This window comes from Gavia stellata, chromosome 23, assembly GCF_030936135.1.
Source record: "Gavia stellata isolate bGavSte3 chromosome 23, bGavSte3.hap2, whole genome shotgun sequence".
Taxonomy (NCBI): domain Eukaryota; kingdom Metazoa; phylum Chordata; class Aves; order Gaviiformes; family Gaviidae; genus Gavia; species Gavia stellata.
Genome location: NC_082616.1, coordinates 11,496,641 through 11,516,686, shown reverse-complemented (window position 1 = coordinate 11,516,686; position 20,046 = coordinate 11,496,641). Strand labels below are relative to the sequence as shown.

Here is a 20,046-nt window from a genome sequence, read left to right as displayed (position 1 = left end):
GTATGAGGCTTCAAAATGAGCTTCCTTTTCCTAGACATCTGAAAACCTCGACTTGGCACAGTGAACACCTTGACTACACGAGATGTTTAGTGCAATGTCTGTGTCTTAGACACTAGAGATTCCACTGGGAAAAAGACCTTGACTGTAGAATGAATTCTGTGATACCAAATTGATATTGTCATCGTCTTGAATTTTAGCTTTTTCTGATAAAAAACAGCTCTGTCCTGTGAGGATTTTCTGTTGTCTAGCATGAGTTTAGCACACATTTTTCTCAGATGAGTCTTTCACCTCTATTTAACCTGCTGAACTTGAAAAAACAGAAGTCAGATGTTGCAAATAGTGCTGGGCAATTAAAATACCTGCACCTGGACTTGCCAGTGTTGTTGATTTGTAACAAATGAGGATCAGCTGGAAGAGGGAGGGGAAAATAGCTGTGGGTTAGATGTAGAATTCAGTTGTTAAACTGGACTCACAGAAGCTGCTCAGGAGACTTGGTAAGCACTTATTATGCTTATTCATGCTTTTCTAAACAAAAAAACAAGCCTTAAAATATTTTCCAGTTTCATTTGATGAAGAAATTGAAAAATAATTCCTCAATCTTCTAGTATCTTTTCCAATAAAAGGTAGATCTTTTCCTACCCAGGGGTTCAAATTTAGCATGGTTAACTTTTAGTCAAAAGCAACGTTCGACTTAGTTTCAAATCAGCAGTAGCTGAAATCAGCTGCCTGACAAAGCCTGTGGTAGAAAGGAGGGAAGGCTAAAAGGTGAACAGTGGAAAATTCTGATCAGCAATAATTTCTAAGTGTGTTTCTTTGGTGTTTTACCGCTTACCTTTCTGGATTTTATGTGCAGAGTACTGATATGTTATTGGAGAACCAATTTGTTGGTTTTATCATGATGCTGCATAACTTCATTATCGGAAGTATAGCAGAGTATGGCGAAACCAAGGTGTTCTTTTTGATCCTTAACTATTTTCTATTTCGGTTTTAAAAATGATACTTAGCTGCTTTTTGTTTAGTAATAGGATATATCTGGGTGACATGCCTTTCCTATATGGCAGCTAGAATAGGCTCTGGGAAACTAGATAAATTCTGTTATGTAAGAAGTTTAGCACGTAAGTCTACTGCTAGACGTGCTGTAGCAGCATCTTGTCAAGCTAATTGGAAACTGAGATACAGAATCTTCATATAATCTATCCCATACAAAAGAGACACTTGATACTTATAATCTTCAGGTTGTGTCAGACAATACAAAGCAAATTAACAACTGTCCTATATATTTTTGTAAGTGCACTTCTCAAAAAATAAAATTGTTTCATGGATTACTGTATAGAAACTTTTGGGTTTTTTAATTGCTAGGAAAAGGGAAAATGGATTTATAATATGTATTTGTTAAAAGCAACCATTGAATTTTTAGGAATAGTGTTTGTATTTGTGTTCTACACAATTAGCCAGTTAAACAGAATTTCAGAAGCCTGGCAAGACTGCTCATAAAAGAGATATTTATGACCTTGCCACTGATGTGCTGTAACTAGAAATTTAGAGAATAGACCCATATTAATGTTAAATATGGCTTTGATGTGCTCTGCAATGTTTCCTGCTCCAATGTAATCTTTGTTGTTACTCACTTCAGCACGCCAAACAGGGAGCAGGATTTCTATAAAGTCATACAGGAATTGCTTTCCTGTTTCTGCTATTTTTCAACCTCTAAAATACAGGGGAAGATAGTTTCTCTGAGAACCAAAGAGAACACAAGCTTTCTACTGACTACTACAAAATGGCATTAACAATTCTGTCCTCTTTGCAATTCTTACAGAGCAAGGTGCCTCCGTTTAGGCAAAGTAGAAATACAGCTCAGAATTACAACAGAGCATAGCTGATCTCAGACACTTAATCACGCTGACTTAGAAGTTTAACAAACTTTCATTGCTGCCTAGCAGAAGTCCTAAAACTGGGCTATATCCATATATGTAGCCAATGCATCCCTGGGTTATGTGTCTTCTACTACAGCATGGTCATCAAAGATTAACTGCTTTCTGCAGCAGTTGGCTAATGTAGGTACTTCCAGTTCCTATGTACTGTGCAAGATTCTGCCCTTCATGAGAAGTCTGCTAGCTTATGGAGGTGTAACTGACTGCAGAATATCGACTGTTGTCATTCAGAAAGTACAACAGTAAACTTAAATCTAATCCCTTCTCCACCACAGGAAAATTGTATTATGTCCCTCAGGGTGATCTGATGATCACCCGATGTACAATGCCATGTTTTTGAAAAGTAACAGGATTGCTGGTCTTGGCTTCGCATTTCTGTGAGATAATGAGAAATGTCAGCTTGCAGTGTTCAAAGGAGAGAAAAGCATTCGTAGTAGCACTGAAAACTCCCCATAGGCTAGGGCATCTAAAAAGTATTGTTTTTCTCTAGCCACATTTAGTATTGCCACATTTATAATTTCTGTAGACATCTGTAGACTTTCTGTGTAAAAAGAGTCATCATCTGCTTCTGACCAATCAAATGCAGCTCGGCATGCATTCGTTTGATATATTATTGAATCAAGCTCTTACTCTTCCCTGCTTCTTTCCATTAAAGTGCTTAAACTCAAAATGTTGTATGACAGGATTATCATGAGAAGAATGCCTGAATAGGATGCAGCTGTAATACCATGCATTCATTGCACTTGAAGTAAGAACAGTTTCCCTAGGCTGAAGATCCTTATTTCTGCTGATCAGTTGAAGGCAAACCTATGCAAACAATATTATTATCCCAGCATGAATTTTTTAACAAGAGCCTATGAGTTTTGTCAGATCATACAACTTGTCATAGATGTGAATATACCCAGGGATTTTCAAACAGGATGAGATTAAATCTCTTAAACTAAAAATTAAAGTGGGAGTGATCCAGAAAAGTTATGGCAGTGGCTGGGTTTTTTTCCTTGTTCTGTACAATATTTCTTGTTTCTCCTTGACTGTTCTTCTCTGGGCTTTTTGGTTATTTTTATCATGTCTATGTTTTATTCGTTTTGTAGCTCCCTCCTGATTCCTCTTTTTGTTAGCTGTATCTATTGTCTGTCCTATTTCCAAGATTTTCCTTCCATTTCCTCTCTACTCTTTCTCAGATGTTTCTGCAAATGTTTTGACTTGGATTGTGTCTTGACTTATCTGCATAGTTATAGCTATATTCACTGGTGACTGTTAACTATACAAAAAGTAGAGCAGGTCCAGGAAATCCCAAAGCAGTTCATTACTGAATCAGCCTCTGGAAAGAATACCTTCGGCTGTGCCGTCAAGCATAGGACCCATATGCAGCAACGCTAGTACAACTTGATTGACATCATCATGCTGTGGGCAATTAATTAGTGCACAGATATTTGCTGCTCATCGTGACCACCAGTTTTAGAGCTGTTGGCTTAATCTTTGTCTGAATTATGATCACATCTCTGCATTTGGAAGAAAAGACATAGCTACATTCAGTCCATTTTCAGTTGTTTCAGCCCTAGAGTGTGACAAAATCAGAAAAATAAAGTTTGATTACGAGCAGCAATGCACAGTTTGTGTCATCTGTTTTGACTGCACTTTGAATATGGTATTTCAGCAGGTTCAGACTGAAATAGGGTGAACACAGGAAATAAAGGAGGCTACAGCAAGTGACAGTAGCCATGATTTCTTAACTTACAGATTTTATCTGATGTATAAATTGTATTTTTAATCGCAGTGTTCAGACTGGCCTTAAAATTCTTCATACCAGATGAACATGAAAGTTTTGCTATTTTCTGTTGAGCAATACTAAATTTACAGCAGTGTATAATTAGTTTTCCATGTGTTGAAAAATCATTGAGTTAACCTGATATCATTTATGTTGCTGTTTTCATCTCAACATCATAGACCAAGTATCTACTTGCTGGTTTAGTATGCATTTTATTTCAAAACATTTTACATTGTTCATTTAACTGTCATAAACATAGAATAGGGTAGGGGGCAAATATAATGCTGAACTAAATACAGCTCTTTCCTGACCCTTTGGTTTTAGTCTCCAATTCTAGGATTGATTCAGCTCCATCTTACTGATTTTGTCAGATCACAATGCTTAAGTCAAGAGGTGCCATGTGTATCTGTCCTGGGTATTTATTTACATGTCTTTTGGCCAAAGTCTTTACAGTCTCATTACCTCTTGTTTTTCAGTGGTTGCTATGATTTTAAGACTTACATACCTACAATTTTCAAGCAGGGCAAAGAATGAGGCCACGCAGCAAGACGTTATCCAGAAATCCTTCAGGTAGAATCATAGAATTGTTTAGGTTGGAAAAGACCTCTAAGATCATGAAGTCCAACCAGTAACCTAACACTGCCAAGTCCACCACTAAACCATGTCTATAAGCACCACATCTTTTAAATACCTCCAGGGATGGTGACTCAACCACCTCCCTGGGCAGCCTATTCCAGTGTCTGACAACCCTTTCTGTGAAGAAATTTTTCCTACTATCCAGTCTAACCCTCCCCTGGTGCAACTTGAGGCTGTTTGCTTTTGTCCTATCCCTTGTTACTTGGGAGAAGAGAGTGACACTCCCTTCATTACAACCTCCTTTCAGGGAGTTGTAGAGAGTGATTTGGTTCCCTCTATTCCCTCTCCTTTCTAATTTATAGCTTTGGTAGCTTCCTGCTCTGTGTCTAAACAAAAAAATACTAAGTTTCATTGCAGACTAGGAAAAGTACTATAGCTGTTTTGGCTAAACCCCACACATCCATGTAACTTTATCCAGCTCATGTTTGTTTAGCAGCATCTCCATACTTCTCTCAGCATGGGCCAAGACCCTCTCTTTCCAGTGTATCTTTAGGTCTTTCTTGAAAAAATAGTCATACCATGCTATATATTAAAAGTTCCAGAAATTTCATAGTTGCATCATTTTGGGGGTTATTTTCAGATATTGCAGCATGCTGCAATCATCATCAAGAACACAAATATAATTAGACTCTGATGGAAACTCTGTGCATGCATGTGAAAGCTGAAGGGGAAAACTGCTATATGGTAGTTTAATTTCAGAATTGCACAGTAGAGACTGTTTGGTGTAGTGCAGCTAATAAGAAATACTGCACAGTTTTCCCTGATCACTTGTTGCTCAAAAAAAACAATTCATGAGGACATCAACAGTTGTTTATACTTACCTTTCAATGTATTAAATGGGCTTTGGATAAAATCTCCTAGGACTTCTTTTCACTGGCAGAAGTTCAGACTTACAAAATATCCGTGAGATATATATGAAATAAATATGCATGAGAAAAGTAAATCATTAGAGAACTGTGTGACCTTTGTGTTACTGCAGCCATGTGGGATGAGAAACCACAGCACTGTAGGACTGTGCTGCAGTGCTGTTCTCTTTTACTAAATCTGCCAAATTTTTCTCTGCATACAAATGCATGTCAGTGTAAATCAGAGCTGGCCTTAATTAAAGTGCAGAACATTTTTGCTCAAAACATCATATTTTAGGAGGTATTTTTCTCTTTCTTCTTTCCCTTCTGTTATTGGGGAAATATTAATCACTTGATCAAAAGCAATTTAGTTTTTAAATCTGGCCTGACTCTGTGACACCTCTGTAGCTCCACAGCACAACCACAAATTCCACATTCTGCTAAGTTACTTACACAGCCTTACGGGCCTGATCTGTCAAGACTTCTAATAAGCACTGAGCAGCCGAAACTTTATTGAAATATGGTGGAATAACTCCATCGGCTTGAATAACAAACACTGGCACAGGGAGCAGGTCAGCAGTAATTTCCCAAGGACAAAGGGGAGTAATTTTAGAGTGGCAGGAATGGTTATAACTTTGCATGCTTCTGCCACTATTCTACCCTGCCATGAGTTCTGGAAAACAGTCAGAAATAACACCCTTGTCAGAATGCCCCTTGCATTCCCAGGGCACTTTAAATATACTTTAGCATAACAACAGCTATTAATGTGTGTGCTTCAAAGACCTTTATTAAGCCCAGCTGAGCTGCACGTCCACTTCATAAATGATTAAAGTTGTACTCGGTTTGTGGCCGGGACCAGTTATGGGTGCCAAGCCTAACACAGTAATTTTCAATCACAGTCTGCATTGACTTCATTCAGAACTGTAGGTGTTTACTTCCTGTGACAAGCAGATGGTAGCTGTCTGAGGCAGGCCACCAAATTCAGAAATTGCTGCTGAGAAAGTTAGCCTGCAATGACTTGTTCTAGGTAGGAAGCCAGTGCAGAATTATGAATAAATGCTAGAACCTCTAACTGTATCACTCTCCTTCCTACCAGGGAATATGGATGGGCAAAGCAAGCAATAGAATAGTTAGTAAGAACTTAGACCTAAAAAATGCCTTATTTCCCAGATGATCTTAAAAACCTATTTCTGTATATATATGCTGTTCTGTGTTATATATAAGCAAGATTATTACCATATAAAAATCAAGCTAGTAAATTAAAATTTTGTCATTGCCCTTACCCAGTATGTTTACATGAATATTCTTATTTTTTCAGGACAAATACATTCTGTACTTGAGTTGTTTGCAACAAGTGTGTGGCGATATTTTGTATTTTTAAAATTATTTTACAGGTATACATTTGCATGTGTAGAAAGTAATTCAATTGTATGAGTGTGTGCATTAATTGTATTATACGAGCATATATATGCACACACCCAGACTCTGCACATATCAGAGCTACCAGATTCCTGTTTTCTCTCTTCTCCCAGCGAGACTTGTTTCATATGCCTGCAGTGCACTCCCATAGCCTCCGTCACCTGCACTGTGGTACATGCCAAATAAAATTGGTTATCCTGGTGTGCGATCCGCCTGCCAGCTCTTTAGCGCCTGTGGGGGTCCCAGGCTTGCGCTGGAAGAGCAAAAGGTTGGGAGCTGTGTATGTGCATGAGTAACAATCTCCTTTATTATCAAGAGATGGACTTCCCTCAAATGACAGTTGTGGTGTTTGTGTTTCAGAAGTAAGCTGGGGGGAGATTATATGCAGAATAAGTGTCAAATTCCTGCAGTTTTCTTCCTAAAATTTCTCTTCATTTTTACAGCATAATCTAGTGGGGTTTGTGCAGGTTGCTTTGTTCTTTCATTTTTCCCCTTCCTTTTTCCTAGGTCCCCTTTCCTTCTGCAGGTCCCCACGTTTGCTTCCACTTAACTGCTGGTCTTTATTCCATTGCTCCTTTTAATTAGGTTTGGTTATGTTTTGTGTTGTATTCAGAAATAGGGGTCAGGCTGCATCTTGCCTTATTTTGCTGATGATATTGCTCTGTCTGTACAGTGAGTTATAGTCTTCCTTTTGACCCCACAAATGAGGAAAGAAACTCATTTTGTTCTGTGAAATGAGGAATTCCTGAAAGAGTGTTTGCATTCTTTGCTGACATGTGAAGACAGCTCTGTCCTTAGCACTGTGTGAGCAGTAAAATATAGCTGAAAAGATCCCTGGTCTTCAGACATGCCTGCTGGCCTGTCAGGATCTTGAAAGTGTCACTTCTTTCCGCACTGAGAACTAACAGTGCGGAGCAGAAGGAGGCAACCAAGAAGAAAATACCTACTGGCACGTAATGGCCTATTTCAGGGCAAGCTTGGAGCTTCTTGGAAATATTTTTTTCTTCAGAGATATTTTTTGCTACAAAGTCTTGAAAAAACGTAGCTGTGTTATTTATCTGTTCATCATTCAAGCACAGCACAGTCAGTGCCCTGAGTACTTCGCAACAAGTTTGACCTAAATTCTGAGGAAAGACCTGCTATGTTCTCTGTTCTGCTAAACTGTAAGGTTTGTAGCAGATTTTGAGCAAGAAAGCATAAATTCTTTCATTTATTTCTGAAGAGAATTAATCATACACAGACAGTATCTGCATTGTGTTACATAAAACAGCATAATTCTGTAAAGCTTTGTCTAAACATGGAAGTTATTCCAAATTTAAAACAGGATGGATTTGAAGTAGAGAATAATTTATCAGTGTCTAACTATCTAGAGTTATCTTAGAATAGCATTGAATTAGCACGCTGCTTTAAGGTGCAAACCAGCCCAAGCACTGAGAATGAATTGCGTTGTCAAGAGATGGATGACAAGTCCATCTAACACAGTGATTTTCACAGTCTGCACTGACTTCATTCAGAACTGTAGGTGTTTACTTCCTCTTTCAAAAAGCAATTCTTGTTTGTCAGGTGGGACATTCTGGAAACTAGTTTTAGTTTGTATGAAAAGTGTATGGGCTTGATTCATGTTAATCAACGAATAGTTAATAGGATAGTTATAAAAAGATTCCATTTAATATGGCATTCATAAATAGAAAACATACCTTGACAAATTATACACTCAAAACTATAAAAGCAAATGTTCAGCCTTTGGCTGCTGCAGTGAAAAAGTGTTTTGACTACCTGATAAATAGGATAGTGCAGTGTTATATTTAAAAGACCCAGAACAGTGAGTTTAAACTTCTATCTCTTACCTGACACACCCATTTCAAGATCTCAACGAACCTATCAATTCTGTATGTATGTATTAAAGATACCAGGAGTTGCTTTCTTTCTGCAGCATCAAGGAGCAATTATCTAATGCAAGTAAATTGCTGTGAGCCAAAATGCATTTTTACTTTGATTACTTTAGACTTTCTTGATGTATTTCAGTATTTGGAATCATAGAAAAGTCTAGTTTGGAGGGGTCCTCCAGAGATCATCCAGTCCAACTTTCTTGTGAGAGCACGGCCTTAGATTAGATTATCCAGGATCCTGCCAAGCCAAGTAAGTCTTGAATAATTTCCAACGTGGGGGATTCTACCGCTTCTCTAAGCGACCTATCCCAATGTTTAATTCTTCTCATGGTGAAGAATGTTTTTCTTGTATCCAGACAGAATTTCCCATGAAGCAACTTGTGTCTCTTGCCTTTTGTCCTCTCAGCATGCATCCTTGTGAAAAGAGTACCTCCACCTTCTCTATAACTGCCTTTGACTTTCTGGAAGACTGTCATCACACCTACCCTGAGCATTCTCTTCTCTCCTTGAAACTTCTCTTCCTTAACTGTCATCAGTTCCCTCACCCTTTTTTGTTCTTCCCAGTCATTCATTGTTTCTAGCATCTGTAATTCTCTGGTTCCTTGACTATGTGCTTCATGAAGAAAAATATGTTTTATCTGCAGTTTGGGAAAAATTTAAATACAGACATTACAATTTAACATTCAATTCAATTAGATAATGTAATATTCAGTTCAACTACTTGAAGCAGCTTGCATGCCATAGCTAAACTTTTCTACTTAGTTCCATCTTGGTTTTAAACGTGAGATCTGTATTATATGTATATAAGTGTATGGAACCTGTTACAGAAAACCAAAAATATAGACAAAACCAAATACTTTTAGTCTCTTGAAATTCTAATGTGGTTATAAAAGAAAAAGAAAATCTTGGAGCGGGATATTTTGCAACAGAAATTGCGGAGGTAGTAAGAGTTTACCATCTGGCAAGGCCCCCAGACCAGATGGATCCACTAATGACTTTTATAAAGCATTTCATCAGACCCTGCCGGAACACATGACTGGCATCTTTAATTATCCGAAATTAACAGGGTTCCAGCCTTGGATGCTAGGATTCATAATTGTTGATCTTGGAAGGGAAAAGGAAATGTTCCCTGAAATCTCTTCTTCCCAATAGATCTTTTTATTAATAAGGTGTAATGTTAAAATATTACCTAAAGTAATTTTAAAGTTCATCTTAAATGGATTGTTTGCTTAAAAGAAGTGCCTATCGAGGCACTTTTATTACAAACATTTTTTGCAAACACATCAGAGTGCTTTTGGAATTCATAGTTAGCTTTATGCATACACAAAAGCATTCAACTGCTCAGAAGTGCAGACTGCCAGGAATCCCCTTGCTTTCTTTGCCTTCCCTGGAAGGAAGAGAACGTGCTCTTCCAAAGCAGTTGATCTCTTCCTCTTACCCTACATGTGCCTCTGTTATGGTTCCCACAGAGAGAAGATGAAGACCTGGGGAAGTGACTGCCACTACCAGCAAGCAGTACCAGCAACAATTGCTGCTACTTTGATCCTTTCCATTTCCATCCCAACTCTTTAGCAAGAGAGCGTCCACTTCCTTTTCCCACAACCCTGGAAACCAGGGAGAGATTGTTTTGTGAAATTTCTTCTGCCCACACGCTTAGATCTTGTGGGACTACACCCTGGTCAGTGAGGGCACTGCATGTGCCATGGCTGCCCTTGGTTCCCTGCTCATGTTTCCTCATGGAGCAACCCTGCTCTCACTGCTCATTGATAGTAAAGCCTTTGCTAGTGTGATTTGTATTGTGCACTTATGGGAAAAGCATGAGAATTATGTAATTACATTTAAGAGAAATGCTTATGATTTTAAGATGTAAGTCTTGATTTGATTTTTTCCCACTTCATTTATTTTTGTTATTGTTATTAGGTACTGGAACTGTTATGCATTCTCAATACTGAGACTAGGCCTGCAAATGTACGCACGTTGATAAGAGTGTGCAAATTCTGGGGGATGAGCAGTGCAAGGGAGTATGGGCTTAGGGAGGTAAAGTTGGGTGGTAGGAAGCATGGGTGTGAAGAAATTCATGACTTGCTCAGACATGTTAAGTCTTCAGTGGTCCAGCCATTTGCTTTAGTCAAACAGCTCTGATGAACACTAATGCATCTGCATAATTATGAGATATCTGCAGACCTGTTGCCTGTGACTTGCAGAGAATTGTCTGGTTGCATAATAAAGACTTTTGTGTTTCCAGATGTTCTTCCTGTTGGAAGGAATAGGAAGTAATTCCCTAATAATATTTTTCTGTACCATAAATTGCTGTTGTTTGAATGCCTAATCTAGTCTAATCGTATTTTCATATTGCCCTGATTATCACAGTATTTCAGTATTTGCCAGTGGCAGAGAGACTGATGTGGTATCATTATATGTGCTTTAGATACAGGAAATGATGTTTGCTTAGAAAGGTTGAAGAAATGCACCTAACAGTTCAAAACACAAGCCATGAAGTTTATACTCATTTTAAAAGGCAGGGAAGCACACAGAACCTGTGCTAGCAGGAAATCTTACAACCTGAAGACAGGAAGTGACCCATACAGCAGATATATTGCATAGTTGCACATACAATTTTTATATTTTAATACACAACAAACATGTAAATCATATACAGATATCAAATCATCACCAAGATTTGTTCTTGAAATTGGACTCCGTTTCCTTACTCTGTAACCCACTGTTCTGTCTGCCAAAAATAAACACTTGGTTATCTAACAGCCAGACTGAATGTAGGTGGTTATAGTGCATTGTAAAGGCTGTTAGCGGGAGATGAATGTCCTTAGCTGTTCTGAAAAATCAGACTGCTTATTTAGGTGCCAGAAATTTATATTAGTTCCTAATTTTAGTTCCCACACTAGTTGACTTCATGCATCAAAAAGGATAAAACAAATAACAGATATGTTCAGTACAGACATATTTATGTTGTAGGAAATGTGTTCTTGTTCTTGACCTTATATCCAGGAATGGAAATACAAAGTGTAAAATAGGAAGTTCTAGTATGTGAAAACCGAACTGTACAAAACAGTGGTAGATGTAATTAAGCTGCAGTTCTGTTCTAGCAGTGAGATAGATTAGCCCAATTAATCTTTTCTATCTAGTTTTTATCATTGAAGAAAAGTATTCTAACTTACTTAAGCTGTGATACCTATAACTATGGTGGAGTCATCCTTTATTCCCCTTATAGGTTTAGAATTGAGGTGAACTAGTTGACACACAGTATAATGTAGAATCCAAGCCTATGAAGGAAAGGAGAAATGAGCAAGTGCCGAAGCAGATAAAACAGTTTTACTGGGCAATGTGCTAAAATTGTTCTATTTGCATCAATTGTTCTTTAACGTGAAAAAATTGAATACATATGTTTGTGAAACTTCCTTAAGTTTTTTGATGAATTCTTCTTAATAATTAGTATTATCTAGTCCTGGGATAGCAGAAATATTCAGCTTTCCTAAGCCATCTGTTGAATGTCAATTTATTGATAGGATATTTTTCCTTATTCCGTGTAGCTCACATACTCAAGACATTGTTCAAATCTGTTTCCTGGATAACAGTGTAAAACTGCCTTTGTATTCATATTACTTTAGGGAGGGTTTTTTATTATTAACATCCTTAAGCTAGATTTTCAAACTAGATCCTCTGGGTTTTGTCAAAAAGTATATGTCAAGGGTTGAAGGGTAGCTTGACAATAGCTCAGAATAATTGCAAAGAGCAGCTTCTGGTACTGTGTCACTACTGATAGCCTGCATTCTTCTTCTTAATGTGGGGTGAAGTTTGCTAAATGGCGGCCTTTTGTCTTTTATGTTACAGTGAAAATCTGTTGTGTGTGATGAGGAAAATATAATTATTATTATTTTTTATAATGATGCTACTGCTTGGTTCCAGAAAATGTTTGACATCTAAAAGAAATGCTCCCCACACAACAAAATGGAAGTAAATATTAGTGTTCACACTTAGGCAGGGGTGAGAGAGAAGGATACTGTGGGCTGCCTGGTGGAGATTTTCATAGCTGAAGGATTGTGAACAGAAATATAGTTTGATTCTGCTAATAGAGCCTGCATTAGAATGCAGTTTGCCTTAACCTAGCTCTGTACAAATACTACAGAGAATAAAAAAGTTGAGTGCTTAATATGTCAATAAATGTGTAAGAAAGGGTTGGTCAAAGCAAGTCTTCTGAATGCTAGTGGAGTTAATCACTGAAAACCAGGAAAGAGTTTTTGAAACATTGGCATCTTTCTTGGATTTGAGTAGTAGAAATACTGCTTGATGTGACAGTTTTTGTGCAAAGTACTGTTTCTAATTGGCTGTTAGAGAAAATTAGGTAAACTAATAAAGGTACGGGAAATTTTACCGCTCCTTAGGCAGCAGTACCTGAAAGTAGATCTTAAAATACATATGTCATTGTTCTTCAAATATAAGAGAAACAATTTATTTCTCTGTCTCTTCTGAGGTTACTGCCTTTAAACAAGTAAAAATGAGATGATTTCTTGCATGTGTTTTTCATAGTGAAAAATATCCATTATTCAGCCACTGGTCCATATTTCGGAATATTTGAGCTGATGTGTACAAGGCGAATAAATTGTAGAACATCATCCACTGGCTTTATAAAGCTATGAAAGACTAAGATAAAAGCCTGTGTGTTCATTCACGTTATCAATCAAAAGTATTCAAAAATTTTCTGGTTATTGTTTCCTTAAATTTTGTAGTTAAAATATTATTACATGATAAATTGTATTCTGCATTAGCCATGTTGGTCTCAGTAAAACATATTTTAAGTAAATAATGGGATAGATTGAGTTTTGAAGACAGTTGGTATGATCATTCTGATAAATCAAAAGGAGATGAAGTTTTAAGTTTTAAAGTAACAAAAAGTTATTTTTAAATTTAATTTCTACATTTTGTACTATTTTACTGATTCAGAAAGTGTATTATAACTTCAACTGTGTTCTATTTCAGCCTTGCAGTTCACCCGGATAAAACTTTAGTAGCTACAGGGCAGGTTGGGAAGGACCCTTACATTTGCATCTGGGATTCCTACCGTGTACAGACTGTGTCTGTTCTTAAGGATGCACATACACATGGAGTTGCCTGCTTAGCTTTTGATTCAGATGGCCAGGTTTGTATACCCTCTTTCTCTGTGTTTTGAATTTAGTTTGATTTCTGATTTTAGAAAATATGCACATTAAAGTATTTTATGTTTAGGTAGCTGTATGGCTGTAGTACTGAAATCCCTATTATAATTAAATTTTTAACGCAAGGACTGCAAATACAGCTCTTTCAAAGATGTTTTTGAGACGAAAAATCAGAATGTAGCATTCAGTCAAGTAGAGGTATTGGGTGTTGAACAAATATGCGTAGAGGAAATGGTCCTCTGTGGCTCAAATGTCATAGCTTCACCACATACTTGTCACCTACCGTTCAAAGAGATTGGTTCCTGGCAAAGTCCTCGCAATCCTGCAGGTTTTTTGGCAGAACAACTCCAGTAATCTCACTGCAAGGAGACTCTCATTGGCTGGGGTGCACAGTCAATTTAATTGAATAATGGGGTTAGGTCACAGAATGTGTAGCTTTGTGCAGCGTGATTAGATTATATGATTATATGCTATTTGGAGACAAAATTTAAAGTATAAGTAAATGGTGGGCTATTCACAACTAAACACATTGATTTTTGTTTTTTCCCCTGGAGGCAAACTATTAAAAGCATTCAGTTGTGAATGAAGCAGGAGGAAAATAAATCTACAATTCACATAAACCTGAGGAATATTTTATATTCATAGTTTTATAAATATCTGTCTGTGCAATTTTGTCATTATTGATGTCCAAATGAGTTTTCTGGTGTAACACTGTGGTCATACTGTATAGCTGGTTGCTAAAATATTTTCAGGAATGCTTAGATTAGCTGATACCTGGATTCTTGCACAGATCCTTACTGGTTTTTGTGTTTGCTTGTGTGCCTCAGAATTGTATCCCAATAGGGCAGAACTGCCTTTAGATGATTTTCTTAAAATCATGTACTAGATGGTTAGCTGTCTGTTGAGAAGTGCTCTATTATCATATGCCTGGCTACTCTTCCACTGACCACACAGTGCTTTTATTACTCTTTCTGAGACCAGAACTGGACATACAATGCATGAAATGTATTCTCGCATGAAACAAAAGTGCTTTTCATTGTGCATGATCTTGTGTATCTTCGGTTTAAAGATTAGTCTGAAATGAAGGACGCCAACATGAACATGAACATGAAATGAAGGACGCCTTTAACATGTTTAAAAAGCATTGGGTAACTTGAATTACTAAACAGCACTGTGGATTATATTTGCCCATTAAAAATTGGAACTAGCTTTCTATTTTAAGCCTAGTTTTCAGCAGTCTTCCTCCAGTTTTCTTAAAGTAAAGCCATTTCCTCTGAAATCTCCTGTGCCAATTCTAATTAAAGAAAAAGGTGTTCCTGGGAATTGTGGAGTAAAAAAATAGGATGAGAAAATCCCCAAATCAACAGAACAAAATTTCTAATGCTATAATTTTTTTTAAGATATTGTTCATTCAGAAATATCTGTTCTTAATTTTTTCCTCATTTTTAACTTCATAAGACTGGTGGATAAACTTTTTTTTAAAACCTATTTAAGCATCTAATGGGAATAAAGACTCACCAAAGAGCCCAGTCAGTATGAGTTAAAGGTGGAGGCTCTTCTGAAAATCCTGCTGGGTGCCTTGCTGTAATTAAAAACTGAACTTACTGCTGTGTTGACCTTGCAGAACAGTAACGTTCTGTTTCTGGAAGCGCTGGAGAAGTTGCAGTTTTTTCTGGAAATAAAAATTTGCACAGAACGCTTTTATATCTGGAGAAAGACCAATGCTGGAAAACATAAATATGGATAATGTATCCTGGCTTTTTGCTGCTCTTTCTGGCTTTGCAGAAGAAGCTGCTGCGCTGAGCCAAAATTAAAGGGCATGGTAGAAAGGCTTTGAGTCTTTGGAATTCAGAGCTGCTAGCAGTTCCTGTTTGTTTATTCAGCGCACCCAAGGGAGCTGGCATCTTGTGATACGACAAAACAGACTTCACATACATTGCTTGCACCTTTCCTTCTAATGCATACCTTTCATTCTTTTATGTTGAATGTCTATTAATATCCAAGGAGGATTTGTATTTTAGCCTCAAAACACAAATAAATTCAACAATCGCGTAAGGTATAGATGCAATAAGATATTTATTCTTTTCTCTGCTACCTCTGTCAGCTGTCCAGTTTCTAAATAAAAGTAGGCTGAGGAAAAGCCCAGATAATTCTGCTTCTCTACCTGAGCTGCATCCCCAAAAGTCAGCTTGGCTTCCTCCCGCTCCGCTGTGCGCAGCTTCTGGTTCCAAGGGTAGCTGCTGTGTGGGGCGCTGCACAGCTCCAGTATGGATTTAGCATGGGTCTCAAAATAGTGACACTGCATCTATATTTTAGCCAAGTTAATTAGCTCTTCTTGTACCAGAAACTCTGGGGTGTCTGTTTCAGGCATTCAGATGAATTAGTTCTGAAATATTACTCCCTGCTGGACTTCAGATGACACTGCCCAGAGACAGCTTCGTTGTCTTTGCAGTGCTTCCCTGGCATAATTTACCACAAACTGGGTAATGGAGAGTAAACACAATTTGTTATCTTGCAGAATACATAGAGAAGATCCATATGCAGCTTAAATCAGGGGATGGCTTATATGTTTCCTTTATTTCATGTACCTTCAATACAGCCTTCAGTTTGGAGGCAAATATATTTTGAGTATATCTCCTGTTTTGTACATTATCTCTAATTAATACTGTATTTTTAAAGTACTGATGGGAGCTGAATATCTTGCAGAACTGTTGCTATTTAAAAATACGTATTTTAGTTCAGGCTTTTTCTATATGACCAGGAGATGACATTTGGCAGGAGGGAAGCTGCACTTTGTTCAAATGTTTAATGAAGAGCTGTCAGTTTGCCTATAATTAAAAATGTCTTTTGTTGAATCAGGAATTAACTGCAGTTTCTTCTTAAAAGTACTAACATCTACTCTTCACAGAATTGCCCACAAAGCTGATATCTTTTATATTGAAGTATTTCACCAATACTATACAGTTGAATTTCTGTTCTGAGTTATTTTAGATGAACCCTTTTTGTGTGCTTTCTAAAAATAAGTGGGTTTATTTTTTTAAATGGAGTGAGGAGGGCACTGCCATAATATATACATACATTTCTAAATTTGGCATTAGGTAGCAGTAGGCTTCTTTAGCCAGATCTTCTAAATCTGTGTAGATTTAAAAATAATTGTTTAATCATGTGCATAAAATACTTGGCAGATATATTCTTCGGGTATTCTGTGAATTCTCTGACAGAATTCTGTCAAATTCTCTTCCAGAAGGAGGACTAGAAGTGTAAGTATTTCAACCAAAAAGGAAATGCAGCATTTGTCACTTTACTTTTCTGCCAGCAGGAGACTTTCCTCAGTAGACCTGTGTTAGAAGCAAACATAAAATATTTCTTAATTTCCCCTAGTACTTTCACTGTCCATCTACCCCACTATTGGTAATTTCCTGACTGGTAGTTACAGTTCAGGTCTGATGTTGTTCATGTCATGAATCTAAAAGATACTGTAAGTACTGCCATGGTTTCCATGGTGAAGAGAACAGCATAAAAGAGGTGAGAAAAAGTTGGAATCAGTGAAGGTTCCGTGAAAAATATCTTATGTTTTGATCAGTACATCCAAACCCCTGGGTAGGTGTAGATTGCTCAAGGGCAAATAAAACTTATTTTTGCTACAATCCTAGTCCTTTCTCAAAATAAATACTTTTTTGTTGGTAGCTGGCAGGAGCAAGTTCGTTCTTTCCCATATTTGATTTTCTTTCTCCTTCATTACCATACGTCTAATAATCAAGCATGTTGTCCTAGCTTAAATGCAGATATTGGCACACACCTGAGATAGAACCCCAAATTTTGAACCTACCTTTATCTACGATTTCAGAGACTCACATATAGGGAGTCTTCAAACAGATTTTAATATAATAAACCATAATCAAGTCTTTTGACTACTTGATGTCTTGCAGGTTCCTGCAGTGGATTCTCTCACAGTTAGGTTTAACAAGACCTCAGGTATTTTTATTTCAGTGAAAGACAATGTAAAAGTAGACTGGACTCAGAATAACTTGTGGTATAAGTCTGTAAATAGGTTTCTGGTAGTTGGTTTTTTTGTGGGGTTTTTTTTTCATTAACATCATACTGCTTTGTACATTTGCTGGTAGGATATTGGTTGGGTTATGCATAATTCCCTAGGCAGAGTTCAGGTGTTGTATTAGGCGTAATGCATGTTGTAAACTCCCGTGAAACCAAAGTTTAAAAAGATATATTTCATTGCTCTAAAATGAAGGAACTGTAACTATTAAGAAGACAGCGAAGGGTGCGTGCGTACCTACTGCATTTAAACCAGAGGCTTTTGATAGCGGCTCTCTTAAGAAGGAAGATGTACACTATGTTTTTATGCTTATAAATGACATGAAAAGGCATGGAGTGCCTTGTCTCTGGATTATTTTACTACAGAATGAAAACTGGAGTCTTCTGTTTGTTTATGAATAATGATTTCTTCTCTCAGTTGCACAGTAGTTGATAGCCTTACTGCAATTAGTATTTTTTCTACTACAGCATTTTAGAGGAATCTCTGGTAATTACACTTGTTTTCTTTGCTGGCTCAGTCCTTTTGTATTATCACAGACATCTCCAGACTTTAAACAATTTGTGTATTGAAAATTTGAGCCAAAAAATAGTGGACATTTAGTTGAAGGAAATTCAATTTAAGAGATTCAGTTTGCAAGTCATCTTCTTGAAGCAAATCCGCAAGGAAAAGATCTGGTCAATGAAATCTCTGAAACATATGTCCATTTGGACCAGATAGTTCATCTGCTGATCTTTGTCTCTGAGGCAAAAAGAAGGGTTTCGTTTATTGCATATTCTTGAAGTGCAGGCTTTCCTAAAAGAGAGCAAAATGCTTAGGAGCTTCAGTTGGGCTGTTAATTCCTTACGATAAGTTATTAGACAGGACAACGAGAAGAACAAGGGACAGGCAGTATGGACACAACAGATATGGCTGTTTTTAAGAAGTCATGTTACTGAGCTACAAGATTGTTTCCCATTAAAATAGTCTCTCATCTTGCCATGGTGCAAGTTACTCAGGCATATTCCTTTTACTAATATATGTTGGATTTATCCATTATATATCATTATATATCCAACATACGTTGGCATCCCATCCATAATATACAGTTGCAGTACGTTTGGCACTAGCTTAGTCTTTGCAGTGGTACAGATCACAACACCCGGTTCTACCATCTCTGGTCTGCAGTCAGAGATCTCTCACCTAATAAGAAACTCTGATGGAAGTCACATCAAGTTGGACATAATTGGCACAGTCACTGGAAGAGAAAAAACCTACAACCTCCACAACCCTTGATCTTCTGGATATGTTGCAGATGTGTACGATCTACCTTCCCCCCCCCTTCCCTAATTATTCCAGTAGTCATTGTCAATACTAGGGTGCAAAGAAACTGAGAATCAGACCTACCTGACCTTTTTGCTATCTCATAAATTCAACGTAGACAGGAAGATTTCCCCTTCCATTTTATTTTGTTCTTTTTCTTTCTTGCGTTATTGGTATTTAAAAGTATTAAAATTTGTAGTTATGTTAATTGGTGATTTGATATACTAAGCTATATAAAAGGCAATTATTAAAAGTATATCCAATTCTGATTCCAAAGCTCAACAAAATGAGCATAATGAACAAAATTGTATTTGGAAATAATAAACTTTTTATTTCCCATTTGCTTTTATTATCAGATTAATTGATCAAAATGCAAGAATCATGTGCACCTGAAAGAAGCACCTCAAATCTTTCATGATAAGAATTGTACTTGAGATGTTGGTAACCTGAAATTAATAACCCAACTTTTTAGAAAAGATCAGACATTTCAGTGCTTTCTCCAGTGAGTAAATGATCAGTGTGGATATCTTCATGGTGCCTTTGCAATGTAGCTCAAACACAAGTCACATGTGGGAAAATCCGTTTGTACACATAATAATCTGACATAAAGTAAACTGATTTGTGAGTTTATTTTCTGTTAACTGGATTACTATTGTTTTTCCTTAGCGTTTAGCTTCAGTGGGACTGGATGCCAAAAATACAGTGTGTATTTGGGACTGGAAGAGAGGAAAACTACTGGCAACAGCTACAGGCCATTCAGACAGGGTAATTGTATGAAGAGTTTACTGAATTTTGTCTGGGAGTTACAAAAGTGTTTTAAAAATATTTTTTGTTTATATTAGGTTAATGCAAAGATAATTTTGATCATTCTACCTGGCTTTTAAAATACTGAACAAGGTATTTATTTCTTCTCATTGTGCCAGCCATAGCACAAAGCACTGTGTTAATAAATGAGGCACATGATGGATTCTTGAGCTGACTGTCTTAGCAAGCCTAGGGAGAAAATACTTTGTAATTACCCACTGATTAGGATG

At 37.1% G+C, this 20,046-nt stretch overlaps 1 protein-coding gene across 5 annotated transcripts in view; it reads left to right on the top strand.

Moving 5' to 3' along the window:
• EML6 (EMAP like 6) overlaps positions 1-20,046 on the top strand; it is a 115,088-nt gene that overhangs the window by 23,038 nt on the left and 72,004 nt on the right. For all 5 annotated transcript variants that reach the window (XM_059828432.1, XM_059828434.1, XM_059828435.1 and 2 more), the window contains exons 2-3: positions 13,484-13,643; positions 19,679-19,777. In XM_059828432.1, coding sequence (XP_059684415.1) covers positions 13,484-13,643; positions 19,679-19,777 — 259 coding nt within the window. The remainder of the gene's footprint in view (positions 1-13,483; positions 13,644-19,678; positions 19,778-20,046) is intronic.